At 45.0% G+C, this 26807-nt stretch overlaps 1 protein-coding gene across 2 annotated transcripts in view; it reads right to left on the reverse strand.

The window, feature by feature from the left end:
* Positions 1-18737, reverse strand: part of C23H10orf90 (chromosome 23 C10orf90 homolog) — a 243710-nt gene extending 224973 nt beyond the window's left edge. For both annotated transcript variants that reach the window (XM_068961757.1, XM_068961756.1), the window contains exon 1: positions 18498-18737. In XM_068961757.1, coding sequence (XP_068817858.1) covers positions 18498-18737 — 240 coding nt within the window. The remainder of the gene's footprint in view (positions 1-18497) is intronic.
* Between the last annotated feature and the right edge of the window lie 8070 nt (positions 18738-26807).

Consider the following 26807-nt stretch of genomic DNA (forward strand, 5'->3'; position numbering starts at 1 on the left):
AAGGTGTTCAGGGGTGCCTTGGTCTCAGAAGTCAGGTGAACCTACAGTGTAGGAGTTTGACGAGACTCAGAGGGAATACAAGGCAAGCAAATTACCCTAAGACCAAGCAAGCTGAGGGCTGGCAGCCCCCGCTGGAACCAGACTTCCTCCTAATGCAGGAAGATGGTATGGGTTTCTGGAAAACACAAATGACCGAGCAACGCTATTGAGACCGGCTGGGACCCAGGACCCTTTGCTGCAGTGCTTGGACCTGGACAAACGTCTCCTCAAGCAACCAACTGCAAAGAAACTATAAGAGACTAAAATAGCTGTATTGGGGCAAATTATGGACAATAAGATACAAAAAGACCAAAAATCCAATTGCCAGTTCTGAAGTAGTAGCAGTATTAGTTGCTCAGTCGTGTCTGACTCTTTGTGACCCTGTGGACTGTAGCCCACCAGGCTCCTCTGTCCACGGAATTCTCTAGGCAAGAATACTGGAGTGGGTTGCCAACCCTTCTCCAGGGGATCTTCCTGACCCAGGGATTTAACCCATATCTCCTGCATTGCAGGCAGGTTCTTTACTGCCTGAGCCACCAGGGAAGTCCTTCTGAAGAGCTAGGGGCAAAAGCAGAGTACTGTTCAGGCCAACTACACTGGATGCCACCAAAGGCACGGGCAAAGCTCCTGAGCCACCCCTCCAGCCCGACCCGCAGACACACCATTACCCTCACCCCACACAAGGAATCAGCTCACACATCCCCTCAGGGACTGAGCAAGGGGCCCTTACACTTGTTCTCATTTGCTGCTGCTACAGCAGGGGCCCAATAAAGCCTCGCTTGAATTTCTCATCTGGCCTTTTACCAATTTCTTTTTTTTGAACTTTTTATTTTGTATTGGGAGTACAGCTAATTATCAAACACGTTGTGATAGTTCAGGTGGACAAGAAGGGATTCAGCCATATATATACATGTATCCACTCTCCGCCAAATGTCCCTCCCATCCAGGCTGCCACATAACGTTGAGCAGAGTTCCATGTGCTATACAGTAAGTCCTTGTTGGTGATCCATCTTAAATACAGCGGTGTGTACATGTCCACCCCAAACCCCTAACTATCCCTTCCCCCCACCCTTAAACTGGTAACACTCTCATATCTGTTCTTACTTCCGTTACAGCCCTTCCTAGCCACACATTTATGCTGAAAAGAATGGCCTAGAAGGAAAGGAAGACATGGGCAACCACAGTCCACTTTCCTTTCGGTCCTTCCCTACTCATCAGTAAAGTGAAATAGAGAGTGTTGGTAAAATATGATTATACCAAGGAACGAAATTAAAATCTGAATTGGTTTCTGCAGAGTTTCCATTGTTCTATTAAGAATACATATATACATGGTTGAGATTAAAAAATAAAAATGGTATCATTTCAGTAATTTCACAGATGAGTTCAATGCTTTTGTATTTGTGTGTATTTGTGTTAAAACTGGCATCACATAATACATAGACGAACAGTAAAATTTATGGTAATGATTTAAAATTTTAATTGTTTTTACTTGGACAAACGTTCAATAGCAAATAAAAACCATCATAACAAATCAAGAAAAAGACCACGGAAGAAAGGAAAGAGACATATTTTAGAAACTTAAATGACTATTTCCCCCAGATTGTTTAACATGGAGTCCACACTTTCATTTTGTACTGGTCCCCACAAATGACACAACCAGACCTGAGTGAGGGGCTGTTTATTGTGGAAGTATTGCATAGAATTAGAAAACAATTGCTTCTTGGAAGGAAAGCTATGACAGACCGAGACAGTGTATTAAAAAGCAAAGACATCACTTTGCTGACAATGGTCCATACAATCAAGGCTATGGTCTTTCCAGCCAGCATGTACAGATGTGAGAGTTGGACCATAAAATAGGCAGAGTGCCAAAGATTTGATGCTTTTGAACTGTGGTGTTGGAGAAGACTCTTGAGAGTCCCTTAGACGGCAAGGAGGTCCAACCAGTCCATCCTAAAGAAAATCAGTCCTGAATATTTATTGGAAGGACTGATGCTGAAGCTGAAACTCCATACTTTGGCCACCTGATATGAAGAACTGACTCATTTGAAAAGACCCTGATTCTGAGAAAGATTGAAGGCGGGAGGAGAAGGAGATGACAGAGGATGAGATGGCTGGATGGCATCACCGACTGGATGGACAAGAGTTTGAGCAAGCTCCCGGAGACGGTGAGGGACAGGGAGGCCTGCTGTGTTACAGTCCATGGGGTCGCAAAGAGTCAGACATGACTTGGCAACTGAATAACAACATTGCATGGGAAGTCTTCAGATTTTTGTTCCCTGTGATTGAGGGCTGGCACAGTGGGACGCACACATTGGGATCACCGCTAATCTTCTTTCCTGAGTATTACATCAACAGTGAGGAGCAAACTATGACTCTGAGCCCACACATCTCCTGTGCACCCTGGGCCCCTCTTCATGTCCATTAACTGACACATGATCCCTTTCACACACCTAAACTACCGCCGCTGAACAGGCTTCCTCTGAAACTGTAGAGTCACAAAGCAGCTACACCAGAGAAGGCAGCACTGTCCAGAACTCATTAGCAAGGAGCTGAGCGCATCTGTGGCTAAAATCCTGAGGTTCATGAACTTTCTGTCAGTGGAGGGCTGGATCAGAGGCTCTGAACCCTCCGCAGGGTAGGGCCCACCCCCTTGCCCTGGTTGCAGTGGCTTTCTGGGAAGAGGCTTCTTGTCCTCAGTACAGAATGGCAAGCAATTTGTTGTCTGCTCTAAGAAAATTGTGCCCTCATTTTTGTCTTCAGCCCTGTTTGTTTCTCTGATACATTATTATTCCTAAATTCTGGATATTTTCCAAGACACTCCTTTTTGGAGCTGTCTCCAAGTCTTCTCTGGAAGAAGAAGGGATATAAATTAGACTCACAGAGAGGAAATTAAATAATTTCTCTATTAGGAATTTGATTAATGAAAAGGGGAGTAGGACTGACCTCTATTTTGGAGCGTCATTTTGGCAAACTAGAGCCGATGTCTGTCTGTCTATCCATCTGTCTGTTGATCAGTAAAAAATGAGTGACTCTGGAAGGGAGCCTAACATACATATCAAACCAGAGGGTGCTGTGTTCCATGCCTGAAGCCATCGATCGTCATTCACTCTGGCCTCAGGTTTTCAGCTAAAACACGCTTGGTGCACTTTTGTTCATTCATTCACCCACTCACACACATACTCCACAGTGTTTCTTGAAGGCTGACCTGTTGCTAGGGGCACAGTCATGAGCTAGAACAGATTAGGGACTCCTTTTCTTATGACGCTCCTAATAGAGGTTCACACCTGTGTTTCTTCAAATCCAGGGCTCCTATGATTTCCCTCTTTGCACAGATACAAAGGTTTTAAATACAGTACGGTACCAGAATATTCACATGCCCCAAAAGTTCTCTTTCTTTTGAGTGTGAACAGAACCTGTAAACACGATGGGCTATCATTGCTACAACTAAATTACGTTATATCGCAAAAGGTTCTTACAGATGCAGCTGAGGTTGTTAATCTGCTGCTGTGGAGCTAATCCAAGGGAGATCATGTTAGGTAGACCTGACCTAATCAGATGTGCCCTTAAATGAAGTCAGAGGGATTCAAAGCAGCGAGACTGTCCTTCTGACCTTGAGGAAGCAAACAAACATGCTGTGAACTGCCTATGGCCAGAACCACGTGACAAGGCCTGAGGACAACCTCAGGGAGCTGAGTGCGCCACCCAAGCCCCATCGAGACAATGGGGACTGTGGTCCTGCAGCCACAAGGAGCTGAATTCTGACAATAACCATGGATCTTGGAAGAGGCCTCTGAGCTACAGATGTGATCACAGCCTCATCTGACACCTTGAGTCAGCCTGGAAAGACCCTAAGCAGAGGGGCCAAAACTGTAAAATAATAAATAGGTATTGTTTTAAAGTACTAAGTATGTGATCATTTGCTTTGCAGCAATAGAAGAATAACACAGTTATCTGCCCAGATTGTTTGAGACAGGAATACTAGACCACCTTACCTGCCTCCTGAGAAATCTGTATGGAGGTCAAGAAGCAACAGTTAGAACCTGACATGGAACAACAGACTGGTTCCAAATTGGGAAAGCAGTATGTCAAAGCTATATATTGTTACCCAGCTTATTTAATTTATATGCAGAGTACATCATGTGCTGGGCTGGATGAAACACAAGCTGGAATCAAGATTGCTGGGAGAAATATCAATAACCTTAGATATGCAGATGATACCACCCTTAGGGCAGAAAGCAAAGAGAAACTAAAGGGCCTCTCGATGAAGGCAAAAGAGCAGAGTGAAAAAACTAGCTTAAAGCTTAACATTCAAAAAAATGGAGATCATGGGGAAACAATGGAAACAGTGAGAGACTTTATTTTCTTGGGTTTCAAAATCACTGCAGATGGTGTCTGCAGCCATGAAATTAAAAGACGCTCCTTGGAAGAAAAGCAATGACAAACCTAGACAGCATATTTAAAAACACAGACATTACTTTGCTGACTAAGGTCTGTCTAGTCAAATGGTTTTTCCAGTAGTCATGTATGGTTGTGAGAGTTTGACCATAAAGAAGGCTGAGCACCAAAGAATTGATGCTTTTGAACTGTGGTGCAGAAAAGACTCTTGAGAGTCCCTTGGGTATCAAGGAGATCAAACCAGTCAATCCTAAAGGAAATCAATCCTGAATATTCATTGGAAGGACTGATGCTGAAGCTGAAATTCCAATACTTTGGCCACCTGATGTGAAGAACTGACTCCTTAGAAAAGACCCTCATGCTCGGAAAGATTGAAGGCGGGAGGAGAAGGGAATGACAGAGGATGAGATGGTGGATGGCATCACCAACTCGATGGACAGGAGTTTGAGTAAGCTCCAGGAGTTGGTGTTGGACAGGGAAGTCTAATATGCAGCAGTCCATGGGGTCGCAAAGAATTGGACACAACTGTGTGACTGAAGAGAACTGAATAGCTGATCAGAGCTGAAACTACGTATGATCCTACATGAAACTGGTATTATCTCATGAGTAAATAAACAATTTCCTCAGTTAACTTATATAGAGCACAAGGAAACAAAGAAGCAACTTCCTTGGACTGGAGAATGCTGACTGATAATGCTTGTGGACCACCACGGCGGAAACACTGAAATCTATACTATTTCACATGACATGGGCCAATCCTGCTGATCTGGCCTCTGCCGAGTATACCTGGCCTATATATTAGGCAATGCTTTGATATAAGTTCCACTACATTATGAAAATTTTTAGCCATTATTTCTTCAGAACTTTTCCGTACCCTCACCCCATGCCTATTCTTTCTAAGATTCTAATTATATGGGTCTTGGATATTTTTATATCAATCCCTCTTTTTTCCCTCCTTTGTGTTCAATCAGAAATTTCAATGATCACTTCCTCTATAGCATCCAATTTCCTGTTACTACCACCTAGTAAAACTTCCATTTCAGATAACATTAAAGAATCACTTTATTTTCTTCTCTATAAGTTCTATTTGGTTTATTTTTATGTCAACTATTTCTCTTCCCATTTATTGTAATATCTTCCCTTAAATCCTTGAATTTAAAGGAATAGTAATATATTTATAGTATATACAAGAGCTTCTTAAAAAGTCCTTGCTTGCTATTCCATCATCTCTCCATCCATTTAGGGATCTGCTTCTATTAATCATAATTTCCCCGGGTTAAATCATACTTTCCTGCTGCTTTGATACATAGAAAGCTTTATCTGGATGCCAGATATTTTTAATTTTGTATTATGACTTGATGGATTTTGTTGTAATCTTTTAAAGAGTGTTGAACTTGGTTCTGGCAGGCAGTTAAACAACTTGTGAAACAGCTTGTTTCTTTTAAGACTGTTTTAAGTTGTTATAGGATGGACCTGGAATGGGGCTTCCCAGGTGGCGCTAGTGGTAAAGGAGCCTGCCTGCCAAGGCAGGATATGTAAGAGATGCGGATTCCATCCCTGGGTCAGAAAGATCCCCTGGAGGAGGGCACAGCACCCCACTCCAGTACTCTTGCCTGGAGAATCCCATGGACAGAGGAGCCTGAAGGGCTGCAGTCCATGGGGTCGCAAAGAGCTGGACACGACTGAAGTGACGGAGTACACACGGACCTAGAAATAGCCTCTCCTCTGGGGCTGACTCAGCAGACTTTCAAGGCAGGCCCTTACTGCAGCTCCACTGAGCGTTCCATCCGTTCAGGGAGCTCTCTGCATTCTGGACGGCTGGGAACACCCGTGCCCCCATGGCCCTGAGTGAGCTCTGAGCACCATTCACCTGGCAGCATCCCAGGAGCTTTGCCTCCTCCCTTGCCAGCTGTTCTTCGGTCTTGTGGAATTTCACAGCACAGATCGGTCCTCAGCCACAAACTCAAGGGAACCCGAAGGAAATTTCAGGAGCTCTCTCTCCGCCTGGCTCCCCTCTTTCAGCAATTCCTGCAAATTCTAGATGCAATTCTACAGAAGACCAGGTTTTGTTTAGGTTCTCCCTGCCTGTGCCACCGCCTAGAAATTGCCATCCCATCTGCCTGAAGTGTCTTCCTTTTCTCCATTCCCACATTCTCCTGCTCCCTTTGGGTCACAGGAAACTCACATTCTGCTGTGAAGCACGTGCCCAGAGCTCTCTTTCCCAGTGTGGTCTCGCGGAGCTCTCTGGTCTACGGGTCCATGTAGGCCCTGACTCGGCAACGACAGGCTGCCTCCCTGAGCAGAGGACGAGAAGGGACAGCAAGCGCTGCTGTCTGGACCTCCGTGCCCCCCGCACCAAGCGCGGCTCCTGGCACATACCAGTCCCCTGATATACTTTTTAAAGCAATCCAGCCCAGTATCTCCCCTTTGGTCCATCTGCTCCCCTAGAGAAGGAAGAGGACCTGGGACAAAGAAACAAACAGAGGACACTATGAGCCCACATGGGACTCACAAACTGCAAGGAAGTGCTTAGTGGAAAAGCCGCAGGAAGAAGAGCTGCCCAAAGCAGAAGGAGAGCTGGGGGCTCAATAACACCTCCTCCCACCCGATTCAGGCAGAGCCCACTTTCTCCAGGGCCCACTCTGACGTCCCGGGGGGTGTCCCCAACTATTGCTCTCCCGAAAAAGGCTGCTTCCTGCTCCTCTGCCCCAACACCAAGCCAGAAGCACAGCGGCAGAGCTGACGTAGCTAAAGCTTCCTTCGGCCGCTCCTAACAGGGTCTCTGGACCTCATTTCCTGGGTCTCACAGAATCTTCTCTTTGGAAAAACAGGGCTCCTATGCCTCGCACAGCTGTGGTGGGGATCAATGGGGCAATTCAGAGACCAACCAACACAGTCCCCTTTGTTCCAGCCCCATCTCAGCTCTCCTTGCACAGAGTGGTGCAGACACTCTGCCCTCTGATCGTTTCGCCCCCATGCCCTCTCCCCCTTCACGTCAGCTTTCTCAACACAGGCAATTCACACGGCCTTCTTTGTCACTTTCTCCTTGGCTCATGTGGTTGGAAAATATCAGTCTGAAACTTCCAGATCAAGGCTTTGGACCTGTATCCTAATCACCTGGTTGTCAAGTTAAAAAAAAAGATTTTTGTACTCTGCCATAAAAAAGATTTTAAAAGCCATTAAAAAAAAGACTCAGCAACATGGATAGACCTAGAGGTTGTCACACAAGGCGATGTAAGTCAGAGAGAGAAAGGCAACCATCATATGATTTGCTTATATGCAGAATTTAAAAACAATTATATAATTATATATATAATTATATATATATATAATTATAAAATTATATATATATAATTATATATATTTGACTCTGAACTTATTTACAGAACAGAAACAGACTTACAGACTTAGAAAATGAACTTATGGTTACCAAAGGGGAAGGGGAGGGATAAACTGGGAGATTGGGATTAATACTGTATGTCAAGTAGATAAACAAGGACCTTCTGTATAGGACAGGAGCAATAGTCAATATTTTGTAATAGGGGAAAGAATCTGCAAAAGTATACATGTATATATATTTGTGTGTGTATCACTCTGCTGGGCGCCTGAAACTAGTGCAACAATGTAAATCAACTGCAGTTCAATTAAAAACGAGACTATGTTACTCTTTAAAATTCAATGATTTCCCAGTGCACTTAAAATCTAAAAGCTTCAAAATGAAAAAAAAAAAGAACCAGAGGTGTCTGGACTCTCCCCTTTCCCAGAGCCTAGGGGTCTATATTCTTAGAAAGGTCTCCCCAGGGCTTCTGAAGGACTCTACAGCATGAGGGCCATTCAGCCCTTTATGAGGTGACAAACCCCATTCAGAGCACAGCAGGTCTTCGAAGGGAGGGTGCATCTTTCATGAGAGATGCCCTGCTGTACTTCCTGACCTAACCCTGGCTTTACCAGGCAGGAATCAGATGTGTGTGAACTCACCTTCTCTATCATCTCTTGTCAAAGATGGAACTGACAGATGGCCACGGGACTGGGTGAGATCTGAGCAGCAATTGTTCATTCAGCTCAAGCACAAGGTGGTGACTAATCCCTGAGTTGTCTGGGGATGGAGATTGCTGAGCCAAGGGTACAGAAGGTCACCGGTCCCTGTCACTTGGCACTTTGAGGGTGGGGAAGGAGAGCGGGGATGTTCACCCAATTTAAACAGGATTTCCGGCAAGCGGCGGCATCCTCAAAGCACTGGTCACAATTAGCCCTGGCCCCAGGGGCCACGTCTTCATGCCATGGCTCTGCTTCAAAGTTGGGGATGACAGAAAAAGACACACCAGAGCATGAACTCCAGTGACGACTCACCTCACAGAAGGCTGCCTCTGTGCCATGCCCGAAGCTCAGCTTTCTTATAGATTATCTCCCTTAATCCTCCCAGCAGCCCTCTATGTTGGATGCCACCATGGTTCTCATGAGCACAGATAAGGAAACTAAAACTCAAAGAGATCAAGGAACTTGCCAAGGTCACTGAGCTAACAAGACCCCAGGAAGACTCCATCCAGCGCCTCCACTCTTAGTCACACATCCCACCTTTGACCCACATCTCCTCTGCCTTGGCTTGGCTGAAATGTAGCCACGGTCCTCCTACCCACACCCAGCTTCCTGATCAGTTCATTTCAGTCACTCAGTCATGTCTGACTCTGAGACCCCGTGGACAGCAACATGCCAGGCCTCCCTGTCCATCACCAACTCCTGGAGTTTACTCAAACTCACGTCCATTGAGTCAGTGACACCATCCAACCATCTCATCCTCTGTCGTCCCCTTCTCCTCCTGCCTTCAATCTTTCTCAGAATCAGGCAGGGTCTTTTCCAATGAGTCAGTTCTTCACATCAGGTGGCCAAAGCATTGGAGTTTCAGCTTCAACATCAGTCCTTCCAATGAATAGTCAGGACTGATTTCCTTTAGGATTGACTGGTTGGCTCTCCTTGTAGTTCAAGGGACACTCGAGTCTTCTCCAACACCACAGTTCAAAAGCATCAATTCTTCGGTGCTCAGCTTTCTTTATAGTCCAACTCTCACATCCATACATGACTACTGGAAAAAAACAAAGGACCAGACAGTCCTTTGTAGGCAAAGTAATGTCTCTGCTTTTTAATATGCTGTCTAGGTTGGTCATAGCTTTTCTTCCAAGGAGTGTCTTTTAATACCATGGCTGCAGTCATCATCTGCAGTGATTTTGGAGCCCCCAAAATAAAGTCTGTCACTGTTTCCACTGTTTCCCCATCTATTTGCCATGAAGTGATGGGACTGGATGCCAGGATCTTAGTTTTCTGAATATTGAGCTTTAAGCCAACTTTTTCACTCTCCTCTTTCACTTTCATCAAGAGGCTCTTTATTTCTTCCCTTTCTCCCATAAGGGTGGTATCATCTGTATATCTGAGGTTATTGATATTTCTCCCAGCAAGTTGGTCAAAATGATGTCAGATCAGTCTCAAGTGGCTCAGCTGTAAATGTTCCAGACCAACCTGCACTTCACCTTTCGTGGAATTCACAGTGCAGTTAATGTGGAGATGTCAGTCAGCAGGCATGCTCCTTGGCATACCAAAACTCATCTCCAACCTCAGACCTCTGTGCCTCTTCAGGACCCCACCCCCTCATGGCCAGCCTCCCATTGGCACGGGCAGGGAGGCGGGGAAGAAAGTGGTCAGTGGAAGCACTGATTCCCAAGGGTGGACACTCCATCTTTCGTCTCTTGGATTTCCTCCTGCATCTGGACAGAGGCTACCAACCATTGTCAATGGATGAGTGGCTGAAGCTTCTAGGAAATTCTAGAAGGATCACCCACTACACTCTCAGGTCCTAGCCATGAGGCACAGGATTCCGACCTGTTCACTGGGTGGCAAAGTGAATTGAAATACTTATTGTCCTTTGCGAAATGTCCTTTTCTTAGTCCTGACTCTGGAGGGCTCAGCACCTTTGCTGCAGCCAGAACCACCAACTCATCCCAGAAAAGCATCACTTGGAGGCCAAGACTTCAGGAAGAAAAGCGAGACTCAGAAGCCTCTGATCTGGGGAAGTCTCTTCAGCTTGGTTGGGAAACAGGTACATTGTTCTGTACCTTTTGGCTACTATGAGCAGAAAGGGAATGTTTGTCTCATCTTCTCTTAGGTCTTGATGACTATTTCCTAAATAAAGTTCTCTGGAAGCTTAAGCACTTAAAACTTGAGTGTTTTTCTTTCATATTACCTAAGGGCTCCTTTCAACAACTGGAAAACTTTCATCAAAGCCCAGAGCAGTGTTTCTCAACTTCCAGTGTGTGTGTGTGTGTGTGTGTGTGTGTGTGTGCACGCTCAGTCATGTCAAACTCTTTTGTGACCCCATGAACTGTAGCTCGCCCGGCTCCTCTCTCCATGGCATTCTCCAGACAAGAATACTGGAGTGGGTTGCCATTCCCTTCTCCAGAGGATCTTCCCAACCCAGGGATTAAGCCCACGTCTCCTGTACCTCCTGCACTCTTTACCACTGGGGAGTCTCAGGGACATCACAACCACAGGGGCAGACACGTCTGCTACCAACCATGATGGAGAAACCGGACAAAAGCTATGAAGCAATTGTTTAAAGACGCTGGACACACACAGTGGAGGGCTATAATTCTGGAGGAACGGGGAACCAGAGAAATGAGCCCTACACCTGTCCCTACAGAGAGGCACCTTTCAGGCTGTGTATCAGGAAGGGGAAACTTGACAGCCTGGCATCTCACTGAGTGGAGGAGGCAGAGGTGAGGATTCAGAGAGGCTGAGGTAGCCAGAATTAGTGCAATGAAATACCAAAGAACAGCAAGGAAAGAGAGTTACAGTAACCTGCAAAGGGGCCCACCAGTCTCTGACTGAATATTGACTTGCCTGTGGGAAAAGAAACTGTCTGCCAATGGAAGAGATGCAGGAGACATGAATTCAATCCCTGGGTTGGGAAGATCTCCTGGAGAAGGAAAAGGCAACCCACTCCAATATTTCTGCCTGAAGAATCCCATGGACAGAGGAGCCTGCAGGGCTACAGTCCATGGGGTCACAAGAGTCTGACACAAGTTAGCAACTGAGCATGCAAGCACACACGTGGGGAGAATGACCTGAACGCAGGAAAAGAGCTACTAGACAGAAGCCCGCCAGACGCTTCCAGGAACTCACTCAGAGCTGGAGACAGTTCATGTTCCCTCTGGCCCTGGTAGCAAGATATCACAAACCCAGGGCGTTAAGTGGTGTTGAGAACTGTGACTTGTGAGGCTGAGCTGTGGGGCTGGAAGAGACTCTTGAGAGCCCCTCAGACAGCAAGGAGATCCAACCAGTCCATCCTAAAGGAAATCCACCCTGAATATTCACTGGAAGGACTGATGCGGAAGCTGAAACTCCAATACTTTGGCCACAAGATGCAAAGAACTGACTCATTGGAAAAGACCCTGATGCTGGGAAAGATTGAAGGCAGAAAAAGAAGGGGATGACAGAGGATGAGATGGTTGGATGACATCACCGACTCGATGGACATGAGTTTGAGCAGGGTCTAGGAATTGGTGATGGACAGGGAATCCTGGCGTGCTGCAGTCCATGGGGATGTAAAGAGTCAGACACAACTGAGTGACTGAACTGAACTCACAAGGAGCGGGCCTTAATAGTGGGGCTGAACTATGGAAAACAGTATGGAGGTCCCTCAAAAAAACTAAAAATAGAGTTGCCATATGATCCAGAAATTCTACTTCTGGGCATTTACTTTACTTCACTCGCTCAGTCATGTCTGACTCTTTGCAACCCCATGGACTGCAGCACACCAGGCTTCCCAGCCCATCATCAACTCCCAGAGCCCACTCAAACTCATATGCATGAAGTCAGTGATCCCATCCAATCATCTCACCCTCTGTTGTCCCTTTCTCCTCCTGCCTTCAATCTTTCCAAGCATCTGGGTCTTTTCCAAGGAGTCAGTTCTTCGCATCAGGTGGCTGAAGTATTGGAGCTTCAGCATCAGTCCTTCCAATGAATATTCAGAATTGATTTCCTTTAGGATTGACTGGTTGGATCTCCTTGCAGTCCAAGGGACTCTCAAGAGTCTTCTCCAACACCACAGTTCAAAAGCATCAATTCTTTGGCACTCAGCTCTCTTTATAGTCCAACTCTCACATCCATACATGACCAATGGAAAAACCATAGCCTTGACTAGACAGACCTTTGGTGACAAAGTAATGTCTCTGCTTTTTAATATGCTGTCTAGGTTGGTCATAGCTTTTCTTCCAAGAAGCAAGCGTCTTTCAGTTTCATGGCTGCAGTCATTGTCTGCAGTGATGCTGGAGCCCAAGAAAATAGTCTCTCACTGTTTCCATTGTTTCCTCATCTATTTGCCATGAAGTAATGGAACTGGATGCCATGATCTTCATTTTTCCAATGTTGAGCTTTAAGCCAACTTTTCCACTCTCCTCTTTCACCTCCATCAAGAGGCTCTTTAGTTCCTCTTCACTTTATTCCATAAGAGTGGTGTCATCTGCATATCTGAGGTGATTGATATTTCTCCCGGCATTTCTTGTGATATTTCTCCAGTCCGTGCTTCATCCAGCCAGGCATTTAGCCTGATGTACTCTGCATATAAGTTAAATAAGCAAAGTGACAATATACAGCCTTGCCATATTCCTTTGTCAATTTGGAACCAGTCTGTTGTTTCATGTCTGGTTCTAACTGTTGCTTCTTGACCAGCACACAATAAGGTGGTCTGGTATTCCCATCTCTTGAAGAATTCTTCACAGTTTGTTGTGATCCACACAGTTAAAGGCTTTGGTGTAGTCAATAAAGCAGAAGTAGATGTTTTTCTGGAATTCTCTTGCTTTTTCTATGATCCAACAGATGTTGGCCACTTGATCTCTGATTCCTCTGCCTTTTCTAAATCCAGCTTGAACATCTAGAAGTTCTCAATTCATAAACTATTGAAGCTTAGTGTGGAGAATTTGGGGAATTACTTTGCCAGCATGTGCAATGAGTGCAATTGTGTGGTAGTTTGAGCATTCTTTGGCATTGCCCTTCTTTGGAATTGGAATGAAAATTGACCTTGTCCTGTGGCCACTGCTGAGTTTTCCAAATTTGCTGGCATACTGACTGCAGCACTTTAAAAGCATCATCTTTTAGGATTTGAAATAACTCAGCTGGAATTCTATCACCTCCACTAGCTTTGTTCATAGTGATGCTTCCTAAGGTCCACTTGACTTCACATTATCCAGGCAATACTATAATTCAAAAAGATATGCACCCCTATGTTCATAGCAGCTCTATGTACAACAGTCAAGACATGGAAGCAACCTAAGTGTCCACTGATAGGTGAGTGGATAAAGAAGATGTGGCACAAACAACACTGGAATAACATTCACGCATTAAAAAGAATGAAAAGAATGGCATTTGCAGCCACACGGATGGACCTAGAGGTTATTATACTAAGTGAGGTCAGAGAATAAGATATCACATGATACATCTTATAAGCAGAATCTAAAATATGGCACAAATGAACTTATCTATAAAACAGAAACAGACTCAGGAACGTAGAGAACAGACTTGTGATTGCCAAGGCTGAGGGGTGGTGGTAGAAGGTGAAGTGGCAGATGCAAACTACTATATACAGGCTGGATAAACACCAAGGTCCTGCTGTATAGCACAGGGAACTATATTCAACATCTTGTGATAAACCATAGTGGAAATAAATACGAAAAAGAATATTATATATATGTATAACTGAATCACTTTTTTGTACAGCAAAAATTAAAACAGCATTGTAAATCAACTATACTTAGATCCAATAAATTTTTAATACATAGTGAGGCTCAATTAGCCCGAGACCAGGGTTCCTCAGCCTCCACACTGAGGACGTTTCAGGATGAGCAGCTCATTGTTCTGAGGCTGGGGACTGTCTCGGGAGCTGCAGGATATTTAACAGCATCATGGCCTCTACCCAGTGGGTACCAGGAACATCTCTCCTGCATCGTGAAAACCAGAAATGTCTCAGTGTCTGCAGGCATCACCAAATATCCTCTAGGGAGTAAAATCATCCATGATTGAGAAGAATTGCCTTGACTAAAGTCTGCCAAAAAGTAAGGCTCAAAAGGATCAAAGTGTTTTCAAGTGACGTAACCTCACGTCAGAATCAAGTTTAAAGCTCTTTGAAGGAACACAGCAAACTTGACACACACACATGGCAGACTCGGGTCACAAGGGCCTTGGCTGGGTCATGGGCATGTATAGCTTTTAAAGTTCACCAAGAGAAGACAATCCAGTTATCCACTGACAGATAAACAGATAAAGAGAACGTAATACATACATGCGTATATTTGTGCTAAGTTGCTTCAATCCTGCTTGACTCTTTGCGACTTTGTGGACTGTAGCCCACCAGGCTCCTCTGTCCGTGGGATTCTCCAGGCAAGAATACTGGAGTGGGTTGCCATGCGCTCCCGCAGGGGATCTTCCCAACCCAGGATCGAACCTGCATCTCTTACGTCCTCTGCACTGGCAGGCAGGTTTTTACCACTAGCATCACCTGGGAAGCCCCAATACATACACACTAGAATATTATTCAGCCTTAAAAAAAGAACAGAACTCTACCATTTGTGACAACATGAATAAAACTAGAAGACATTGTGAGAAGTGATATAAACCAGTCACAGAAGGACAAATGGCATCGTTTGCCCTGCAGTGTTCCACTTATATGAAGTATCCAAACCAGGTAAATTCGTGGAAACAGAAAATAGAACAGTGGTTGCCGGGACCTCGGGGAGGGGGAATGTGGAATGCTACGCATAAAACATAAAACTTCAGTTACGCAAAATGAGTAAGTTCTAGCACTTTCCTATATGACACAACGCCTATGCTTAATAATATGACACTGTTACTTCAAAATACGTTAAGGAGATAGATCTCATGATGCTTTTACTGCCAAAAAAAAAAAAAAAAATAGAAAAAGCAACACAAAGAACATAAGGAAATCTTTAGCAGTGATGGGTGTGTTTAGTACCTTGGTTGCAGTGATCATATATCATTGATGTGTGCATACATCTAAGCTCGTCAGAGTGTAGTTAAATATGTGCAAAAGTCAGTAAATTAAAAAAAAAATGATGAAATGTTGCCATGATGCTTATATTCAGTTGGAATTGAGCGCCACAACCCCCCATTCCCTCCCTCCAAAAAAGGATGATTAGGAAGAAGAGGCAGAAATGCCAGAGGTTTGAAGAAATGTTGAGAAGCATGGCCAGATGGTGACCACCAAGCACAGAAGCTCTCCCTGGTCCATCTAACGATTAAATGCATCAGAAACTGTCACCTACAAGAAGACAGATGGGTAAGACGTGGCTGGCATGTCCTGGCCCGTGCCTACCATTAGAAAGCCTCCAAGTATTGACAGATGCCACCTCACACTCCAGCACTGGGAAACATGAGCACATCTCTGGATTCTACGTGGCTTCCCTTCCTGAATCAGGGAAATGGTACACGCGGCCCTAAACAGCAGATCTTGGAAAGCGGCCACGCTTGCAATGTTGACAGCAACCAGAACCCAAATGCACATCCACCTCCTTGCCCAGTTACAGTTATTCTGATGTCCAAAATTTGTCAAGTATGTTTGCAGAAGGACAAAGGTCCTGAGCATACTGTACTTTTTTAATAGTTTGGGGCATTGTTGGAGTCAGCAGGGATTGCGGCTTTACAAACGTGAAGACCGGGGTCTTCAGCCTCCTCACCACCATCTGCCTCCAATCCTCTCTGCCTTTCAGCACAACACATATGCTTGCTGTTCCTATTTAAAGGTAGCTTCAGACAGGGATTGAGTGTGGCTGGATCATCCTGGGGCCAGAGTTAAGCTGGGTCACTGCCTCTCTCGGATGAGAGGCAGTATCTCCAAGTGTTAACACAGCTCAGAACTAAGGTGATAGTTTTAGAAAAATGCCAGCCTTAGATCTTAAACTCAGCTCAAATAAATCTGTAGGTCCTCCTGGGAAGGACCTGAAATCCATAAGGTTTTTATAGAAGCAAAATACCCCAAACTCACTTTTCCTGGAGAGGCAGCCAGTTTCTTTAATCCAGCACCTTTGTGCATTGAGAGTTCATCCCACTGACCAGGCTCATTTTTCACCCCATCAGGTACTTTATGGTTAAAGCCCTGGCAAGTTAACCAATGGCCTTGGAGCCTTTGAGAGAGAAGGGGTCACTGGGCCAAGTCTAACAGAACCCAGAGGCTGTTAATTGGGCTCTCATCAGTTCAGCTTGAGAAGTGAGCCAGGAAGTTGCCTTCCTGCTGGGTTTCCTACCCTAAATGGTGCTGCCGTTCCCCAGTGGGAATAACAGGGAGAACAGTTCAATGGATGTGGAATATTTTAAGCTGAAATGTTTGCTAGTGAAAGAACAGAGCTTGGAATTCAGGGAGATCAGAGGCTCAGATCCTGTCTGAGTGTTCACACTTGGCCTGCACTTGAGCGGAGGAAGCAGGCCCTGCCTGGGCCACCTTTCACATCACAGACATGGTGAAGAGAGTTCAGTTGACCTGATTGCTGTGGGTCTCAGACTCACTTTAACATAAGACTTGCGACTCCAGGTTTCTCTCAAGCAGCAGGCACACAACTTCAATTGTTGTCTGTATTTGGAAATGGGGGTTGGAACAGAGTTGAGTCACGCAAAAATGCTGTAGCTGCGGCCGTCAGTATAATAGAAGTTTTTACAGTCTCCTACAAAGATACAGTTTTCCACACTGTTACCTTCAATGCTGCTAAAGGAATAAACAAAGTTTTATGCATACAAAAAAAATTGAGGACACAGGAGCTGCTCTTTGCCATTGAGGGTTTAAAACGGACCCATGAACACTTTTTAAAAATGCAAGCTGATATAATTCAACAAGTTTTTCTCTCTCTCTGGAGGACTGAAAAATAACCTCAGCGAAAACTACACAATGATAAAATTCTGTCCCCATCTGATTAATTCTTCGTGAATAATAACATCTCTGGTTTCCTTCAATTATATTCTAATTGCACACCTTTTTCTCTGGTTGATTGGGCAATGAACTAGTGAACAACTATTACTGAATTTAACTAACACCATTATTTCTGTGGCCTTTATATCTCTGTGGTGAACATGGAAATTCACAATCCTGGGGCTGGCACTGGAAGAAGCCAGCCTTGAACCCAGCAGAACAGGTTCTGACATTGCCCTGGAATAAGGAAGCCCAGTGTGGGAAACAAAAGAACCAGGGGTTTTGCCAGCATTCATGGGAAGCCTTTCCTAACAACAGCATCAGTATTCAGAAAGGTTACTTCTTCATAAAACATTAGCAATTTGCATGTTACATTTATCAAAAGGGATGGGTAAGTGAGCTATATGGGAATCAATTACAATGTCATTCATAATTTATTCCATGTACAATAAAGACCTGATCAGATTTCGCGTGTGTTTACCTTCTGGAGGATAACTGCTTGTGGCTTATTCTAGTTACAGAATACAAATATACTTCAGAGTAATGTGTTTATCTAACTGTGACATTCTCAATCTCCCAAGTTCTCCTTTTTTCTCCCACAAAAAGTAGTTCCTGTTTAAAAATAAGATCTCACTATCAAAAAATAAAAGCCCATTCTTACTGGTGTAGCTTAAATCATTCTATGTTAACTTGATCAAAGCAAGGCATAGATAATCTCCTGCGAAACGCATCAGGAAACAAATGGGAATTTGTTTTTAAAGACAGATGACTGCAAACACACAGAGCTAAGAAAATTTATCCCCAGAAATAGACTGCAGTTTCTAAACGTGGATACAAATTATCCAGCTCTTTGGAGCACTATTAAAGGTTTGTAAGGGCAGAAGTGTGTCATGTGTAAATTTCAGTTATCCAATTCCACCCGCCACCCCCGCCTCATATTTCAAAAACTGAAGTAAATTAAGGGATGAGAAAGTCTTTTCCAAATCCTTTGAGAAAAACTAAACCGATGATTAATTTATCAGACCAGATAGAACATCTGAGCTGTCTGTTTGAAGAGTAGCACTCCATTTCTCAGAATGAGGTGTGCGCCCCAATTCAGCCTTACCTCATATCTGCTGGCTGGCTGCTCAGCTGTCTTCAGGCCTTGATACATACGGATGATACAAACTTTGGCTCTTCTCTGGGAGGGAAACCAGTTCCTCTTCACAAAATCCATGACCATCACATGGTTTTTCAACTCTGTACTGAACGTTTTGATCTGAAAAGTTGGGTAGACGACTGTGTCCGTGTGGCGGGCCACATTCCCTTTCTGATGAGTTTTTGTAGGAATTCCAGACTGCTGCATGATACGCAGAGTCCTGTGACTTCAGCGAGCGAGCCTGGCAAACACAATTTTCTTTGTTTCATGCAGGTATCGAGTGTAGCAGGAGGCACTTGGAAAGTGCCTGAGCTCAGACCTCTCCCAGAGTCTTCCAGTTCCAGGCTGCGTTGTTTGCAAACCCCAGCCGTAAAGCACGTAGGGTCTGCACGTGGGAACCCTGAGAGGGACCTTTATGTGCTATGAAAATGCTCCTTCTTGACGCTGCCCGCCTCCAGCACTTCCACCTGGGTTCTCAGGTCAAAGTCTCCTCTGATTTCAAAGGCACACTCCTTTTTCCCACTACACTCAAGTCCTGAACGTAGAATCCACCCGGTTGCAGCAAGATCCAATATACGTTTTCAGTCTCCAGTCCCTCAATCCAAATAAATTATTTATGGGGCACTGTACAAAGGAACCAGGAGGGATAATTGCCGATTTTCAGAATTCCTGCTTTTTTCTTGCCAGGACCGAGAGGAACAAGAACAGACTCCTACTGACACAAAGGGTGACCTCAGCCCTGGAGATGATAAGAAACGCATTCAAGTGAAAAAGAGAAGTCAGCACAGAGGCAGCGAAGGATAAAGCGGGCATCAGAGACTCGCAGCTCGGGTAGGACGCCCTGGGAGCCACTCAGTGGGCTGTCCTGGCTTAGCTGAGGGCTCCAGTTCCCGCACAACCCTGCGAATTCTCTTACTACCCAGAGTCTCATTTTCCCCATCAGGAAACTTGAAATAATAAGACTTGCCCTTCACAGGGTTGTTGGGAGGATCTGGTTAGCAAAATGGTGAGACAGTAACTTCCAATGGAGTCATATAAGGCAACACTTCCCAAGAACAGTTAAATGTTTTCTGCCCAAACTGTGTTGCACACAGTTCTTCCCATAAGGAAGAACAAATCTGACTCGGTATCAGATCTGTTTCTTTTACTTTAACCTTTGCATCTTGTTGCTTTTGCTGCAAGTTAAGAACTGGTTGCCTAGAGCCTCACACTGACCGAAGGGCCCATTCCCAAGGCTCTGACCTTCAAGGGTATAACACCTTTCCATTCACACAGATATAAAAGTTGCATAACAGAGAATAGCGTTTGCATTATTAGAGGTTTATAGTAACATTGTGACCTCCCTGGACAGTAGTGAGAACAAAGGACTCTGGCTCCAGAGAGGTTCCAGCAATCAACCACTTTCCCTCCCTTTTAGTAAGAAAGAAACCCGAATTCTAGCTTGGGGAAGGTGGTCCTTGGGATACGAGTCACCATCTTCTCTGCCTGTCGGCTCATATTAGAAAATTATACTTTCTCCAATTGAAATAAATAAATAAATTTTTAAAAATAAAATAAAAAGAAAATTATACTTTCTCTTAGTATCCTTGCATTACTTGTTGAGGCAGTCCAAGCACCGGTTGGAAAAGAATTTCCAGATGCAGAGTACTGCAGAAAGGAATGTTTATTAAGAACAAAGAGTGGAGATAAAGTGGGCACTGCAAACGTGGCAGGCCAACAACCCCTAACAGACTAGGGAGAGGTGACAGATTTTGTGAGTTAGTAGCCAATTTTTATAGCCTCAAGCCAAAGAAGATTCCTGCTGGAAGATAGGCATTAGGTGATTGGTTAGGGTGCTATAGCGTTAGTACTGTAGCCCGTATCTTTGCCTAGTTTGGGTTCAGGAAGCTTGTTAGTGATGATCAGGGGCTTTGGGCAATGGACAAAGGGGCTCAATTAGTTTTGGAGGTGACCTTGGTTCTGGGCTCCACTTCTATGGCCTTGGGGCAGGTCTCAACACCACTTTCTGCTTTTTGTTTAGTCACTATGTCGTGTCCGACTCTGTGCGACCCGCCAGACTCCTCTGTCCATGGGATTCTCCAGGCAAGAATACTGGAGTGGGTTGCCATTCCCTTCTCCAGAGGATCTTCCGGACCCAGGGATTGAACCCGCATCTCCTGCATTGGCAGGCAGATTCTTTACCACTGTGTTGCCAGGGAAGCCCACTTTCTCCTTTAGGTTTAAACTGTTTGAGTTTCTATCAGTTGCAACCAACAGAGTTTGGGCTAATCCTTGAATATGCATTATGTTATTAAACAAACACACATGACATGCTTCTTCATGCCGGGTGCTGTACAGGCGGCAGAGACTCAAAGATGAGAGGACACTGCTTCCAGAGTTCACTGCCCTGCAGTGGGATGGCCACCAGATGAGCAGGTCCCCACAGGACAGGGAGTGCTTCCAATAAGGAGGTTTGCACTAGCTGACGGAGACCCTAAACCCTCAAGGAAGAAGGGTATCACAGTCTTGAAATGCCTGCTGGGCTGCTGAACCTCCAAGGCTGGCCTTGCAAGGACAAAATCAACCACAGGCCTTCACTTTTCACTTTCCGTGCACACATTTTGCCATAAAATGTCACAGCCACGAATGGGAAAGCATTAACTGCAAATAATCATCACTCTTTCTGGAAGACAACTACCTGAACCTTTTGCTAATATTTTTTTTCTTCTTAAACCAACTAACTCAGTCATCTATAAAAGCTAGATCTCTGACCTTATTAATGTCCTGCAGTAGATCCTACTTCATTTCCCCAAATTGGCCCCTGGGGCTACTAACTAAAAAGCTGTACCATTGTTAGCAGTTGGAATCCAATGACATCAAATCAACAGAAATAAGCCTTGAATGTATTTAGTGTTGAAATATATGTGGAGTTAATGTTTCTCCCTTGCCCCTGATACAACATGTAGGATTGTATAAGATGCACAGTGAAGTATTTAAATAATGAATTATTCAGAAAGAAAAGGAACTTCAGATACCTGGTGCCAGGAATTCATGCCTATGAATTCTTAATCTGTTCTCCAGTGGGATTAGCATTTACGACTATGAAAGATGTCCTAATTATGCAGTTTCAGAGCTGATTTTCTGCAGGGCCTGTGCAGATCTAAAAGCATTAGGCAACAATAAAAACAGATGACTATGAAATTCTGAATTCATAATTTGATTTCCCTCTCGGGGGAAATGACATTTTTATTTATGGGTGCTTCACTCATCAGGTGGGAGCTGAAGTCTTCCTTCAGAGGCAAAGGGCTTACTGTGAGCACATCTAAACCATCATCCTTTTCTAACAGACGAGTGAAATTCATAGGACTTTTGGACTTGGGAATGATATGCTGTCTTTCTCCTGCTCTTAATCCCCACCCACAGGGGTTCTAAAATAAAACGAAGCAAAATAAAATAAAACAAAAGGACTGAGAATAATGCAACCGATTATGGGGTCCAGCACCTTTTAACCAGCATAGGAAGATAGTGCAATTTCCCTGATGAACCTCAATCTCTTGCAAATTATTCAGCTGTGCTGGGTTTTAGCATCAGTGCATGGGTTTCCCTGGTGGCTCAGAAGGTAAAGCATCCACCTGTAATGCGGGAGACCATGGTTCAATCCCTGGGTTGGGAAGACCCCCTGGAGATAGGTATGGAAACCCACTCCAGTATTCTTGCCTGGAGAATTCCATGGACAGAGGAATCTGGCAGGCTACACTCCATGGGGTTGCAATGAGCAGGACACGACTCAGTGACTAACAGTTTACTTACTTTACTTATATGGAAAAGGGGTGACCCTTCCAGTAGTCAGTTATAGATGCCAAGTAGTTACTTGTTCAGTGGATGGATTAAATGAAAATGTATCAACTATCTTTCCCTGTTATGGCATACTTTCTCTCCCACAGCTATGCTTGCATGCACAAAAGTCAACCAAGGGCCTTCACTTTTCACTTTCTGTGCATGCATTTTGTCATAAAGCATCACAGCCAAGAACAAGGAAACATTAATAGAAACCACTGTATTCACTACAAACAATCATCATTCTTTCTGGAAAACTACTACCTGAATCTTTTGCTGTTTTTTTCTTAAACCAAATAAGTCAGTCATCTAAAAATGTGAGATGTCTGACCTTAATGTCCCACATAAGATTCTGTTTAATTTCCCCAGATTGGTCCCTGAGGTAACTAACTAAAATTGTATATTTTTTCTCTTCTGTAAATGGAAAAAAATATTTTTTTCTTCTTCACTACACTTTGTTTGGAAACTACAATAATTTGATATTTCTCCTAAACTTTCAAGAGGAAGTGGCAAAACCAGGGAGAAACTTGGATCAGTCACATGAACTGTAGAGTCTTATACCAAGGTCACAGGACAAAAATCTCTGGAACTGACCCAGCCCCATAGCAACTGTTGCCATGAGCCTCTGGATATAAACTTGGCCAGTTCCCTGGCCCCATAATTAGGTAAATATCCACCCTATTATCCATCCTATAGCATCTTAACCAGTCACCTAATGCCATCATTCCAGTAGGAATTTTCTCTGTCTTGAGGTTATAAAAATTCGCTACTAGCCTGCGAAAGGGATCGGCTCTCCCTGGAGCCGGCCCACAGTCCTAACAGCATCTCCCACTTTAAAAGACTCTATTCTCCTCTCATTCTGCCCTGTGTCTGGAAATTCCTTTCCAACCCGCACACAGACCATGACTTGAAGCATGACTTGAAGCCATATTCATCTACAAGATTCATTTTCTCTCCCTTTGCAAATCTTTGCACCTGCTCGGTGTTCGGCTCTGTGCCAATTAAACGTTCACAGCCACTTCCTATGATGCTAAAAACCAAACCAACCCATGTTGAGGGAAAGACCACACAGCCCTCCTTCAAACCCATTGGGAGGAGTGAGTCATTTGAAGACAAGTGGTATCTTCGTATTTTCTTTTCAATGTCTGAATAAATTTTGAATAAAGAAAACCAATGACTTTGTTAGAAACTATGCTTGATTTTTAAGTACATATTTCGGCAAGTATGAAACGGTGGTGAAGATTGTGGTTGAAATTTTGAGGTAATATAAAATTCAATTTGCTGTCTACATCCTTGGTCAATTTTATCCAAAAGGAAAACTATGTTGTCAGCCACTTGTCACTTCCTCCCATGAGAAGCAGTTGCCAGGCTGGGCTGTGGGCAACGAAGCGGGTGGGGTGGGGGGTACTATCGCCATTTCCCCAAGGGGACATGGCCCTCTGTCCATAGTTCCTTCTCACAAATATTGGCTGTCACTCTTGGCCATGTTTCCTTTCTTGTATGAATTAATGAGTGCGTTGGACAAATTTGTGAAATCCAGTATTTATCAGGAAAGTACCAAAGTCCCAGGGGAAACCGCAGGCCTAGCAGCAGCCAATAGCATGGCCACTGCCAACCTCCGGGACTCCCAAGCCAGACCCTCCCTCCCATGGGGGCAGCAGGTAGGCAGCTGCTTGGAGGGCACCCAGACCCTCACCCTCAGTGCAGAGGGGTGGGCACCTATGTGGACGAGGTCCCACCCCAGGCCACAGCTGACACTTACTGACAGAGAATGGCCCTTTGCACGCACCCACTGGCAGTCAGGCTCCTGTCCTGTGCCAGGAAGTCCTGCGCTGGTCAGAGGCCGGGCTTTCCTTGAGCTCCAGAGGATGCCCTTACTACCAAGGTGGTAACTCCAAGATTCTCTCAGACTTTAGGGAGGAAACACGTACTGTAGCAGGACCCCATGGGGCCTTGGGGTCAGGGGTGGGGTTGGGGGATGGGAGGAAGACCGCCCTCCCAACCCTCTGAAATATTAATACCTAGATAACAGGATTTGGTGCGCCTTTCCTGTGTTGTTCTGTAGATGAAAAAAACCTCCCCCTCTCCAACAAACGGAAGATGTCAACTACTTGACCACCAAGAGCACACAGCCCCAGGCCTGTGCCCCGGAGCCTAAGGACTGATAATGTTCACCCCCGAGACACCACCCTGCTGCCTCACCATCAGCCAATCAGAGATCTGCTGCCTCAGTTCAGTTCAGTCGCTCAGTCTTGTCTGACTTTGCGACCCCAGGGACTGCAGAACGCCAGGCCTCCGTGTCCATCACCAGCTCCCAGAGTTCATTTAAACTCGTGCCCATTGAGCTGGTGATGCCATCCAACCATCTCATCTTCTGTTGTCCCCTTCTCCTCCCGCCTTCAATCTTTCCCAGCATCAGGGTCTTTTCAAATGAGTCAGTTCTTCACATCAGGTGGCCAAAGTATTGGAGTTTCAGCTTCAGCATCAGTCCTTTTGGTGAGTATTCAGGACTGATCTCCTTTAGGATGGACTGGTTGGATCTCCATGCAGCCCAAGGGCCTCTCAAGAGTCTTCTCCAGCACCACAGTTCAAAAGCATCGATTCTTTGGCGCTCAGCTTTCTTTATGGTCCAACTCTCACATCCATACATGACTGCTACCTCACCATCATCCAATCAGAGATCTGCTACCTCACCATCATCCAATCAGAGATCTGCTACCTCTCCATCAGCCAATCAGAGAATTGCCACCTCTCCATCAGCCAATCAGAGAATTGTGCACAGTCTTATCACAAGTTCTGTGACCTGCATCCCTCACCCGGCTTTTAAAGGTGCTTTGCTGAGACCCTTTGTGGAGCTCAGAGGTTCTTAGAGTAGAAGCCACCCATCTCCTTGCATGGCCCTGCAATAAACCTTTCTCTGCTCCCAACTCCAGCATTTCACTTTGTCTGGCCTCACTGAGCATTGGGCACATGAAGTTGCATTAACAAGTTGACCAGTTGGGTCATTCTCACATTCTAAGCCCAACAACGAGTGTGGGCAGGTTCCTCGTTTCCCAAACATAAAACCATTTCCATGTAATGACTGTGCATGTGTGTGTACACACACACACACACACAGAAGGTGTGTAATAGTCCGTGTTTTTTCCAAAAATGAAATAGGCCCAGTACAAGTTATTGTTTAAGCATTTCATATAAGTATAAGAAATTCCTAGCCACCTCAGCTGTCCATCAATGAATAAGACCAGAGGCCTGCAAACTATGGCCTTTACTTTTTGTCAATAAAGTTTTATTGTCACAGAGCCATCCTCATTTCTCTACATATTATCTACAGTGCCTTTGTTTTTCATACGGTGACCAAGCTGAGTGACTGCAGCACAGACTGTACAGCCTCCAAAGACAAAAATATCTAATATTTGGTGCTTGACAGATTTTATTTTCTCCAGCCCCAAAATCACTGCAGAAGTTGACTGCAGCCATGAAATTAAAAGACCCTTACTCCTTGGAAGGAAAGCTATGACAAACCTAGATAGCATATTAAAAAGCAGAGACATCACTTTGCTGAAAGTTAAAGCTATGGTTTTTCCAGTAGTTATGTGTGGATGTGAGAGTTGGAACATGAAGAAGCACCGAAGAACTGACGCTTCCAAACTGGGGTGCTGAAGGACTCTTGAGAGTCCCTTGGATTACAAAGAGATCAAGCCAGTCAATTATAAAGGAGATCAATCCTGAAAATTCATCAAAGGACTGATGCTGAAGCTCCAATGCTTTGGCCATCTGCTGCAAAGAGCTGACTCATTGAAAAAGACCCTGATGCTGGAAAAGATTGAAGGCAAAAGGAGAAGAGGGTGGCGAGGATGAGATGGTTAGGTAGCATCACTGACTCAATGGACATGAATCTGAGCAAACCCCAGGAGATAGTGAAGGACAGGGTAGCCTGACGTGCTGCAGTCCATGGGGCCAAAAAGAGTCAGACACGACTTAGCAACTGAACAACAACCTTGACAGATAAGGTTTGTAGATGCTGAAGTGAGACCCTCTGGTGAGGCAGTTAGCTTGCCTGAACCAGGAGCCAGAGGGGAGACCAAAGCTTTGACCATGGCGGGTAGACCAGCCCAGGGTTACCAACCCTACACCTGCGCTACCGAATCACTGGCTGCTTCTGAAACCACATACCCTCAGGCCCCACCTGACCCTCCCCACCTCCCCTATCAGAATATCCTGGTGAGGGGCTGGAGCAGGGGTCTGGAAAACTTGGGTCTGGGAAACTTTGCATGGGGGCAGGCAAGCCTCGTACTTATCCATGCAACGAACGGTCCCGAGGGCTGGGCACCACGCTTGGCCCAGGCTGACTCTGGCTCTGACTGTGGCTAAGACTATGGCTGAGGACAAGGCAGCACAGTCCCTGACCCACGGGGCATTCTGGGAGTTGGTGGGGGCGGACCCTGACCAGGTAATTCTATG

Source organism: Capricornis sumatraensis, chromosome 23 (assembly GCF_032405125.1).
Source record: "Capricornis sumatraensis isolate serow.1 chromosome 23, serow.2, whole genome shotgun sequence".
NCBI lineage: Eukaryota > Metazoa > Chordata > Mammalia > Artiodactyla > Bovidae > Capricornis > Capricornis sumatraensis.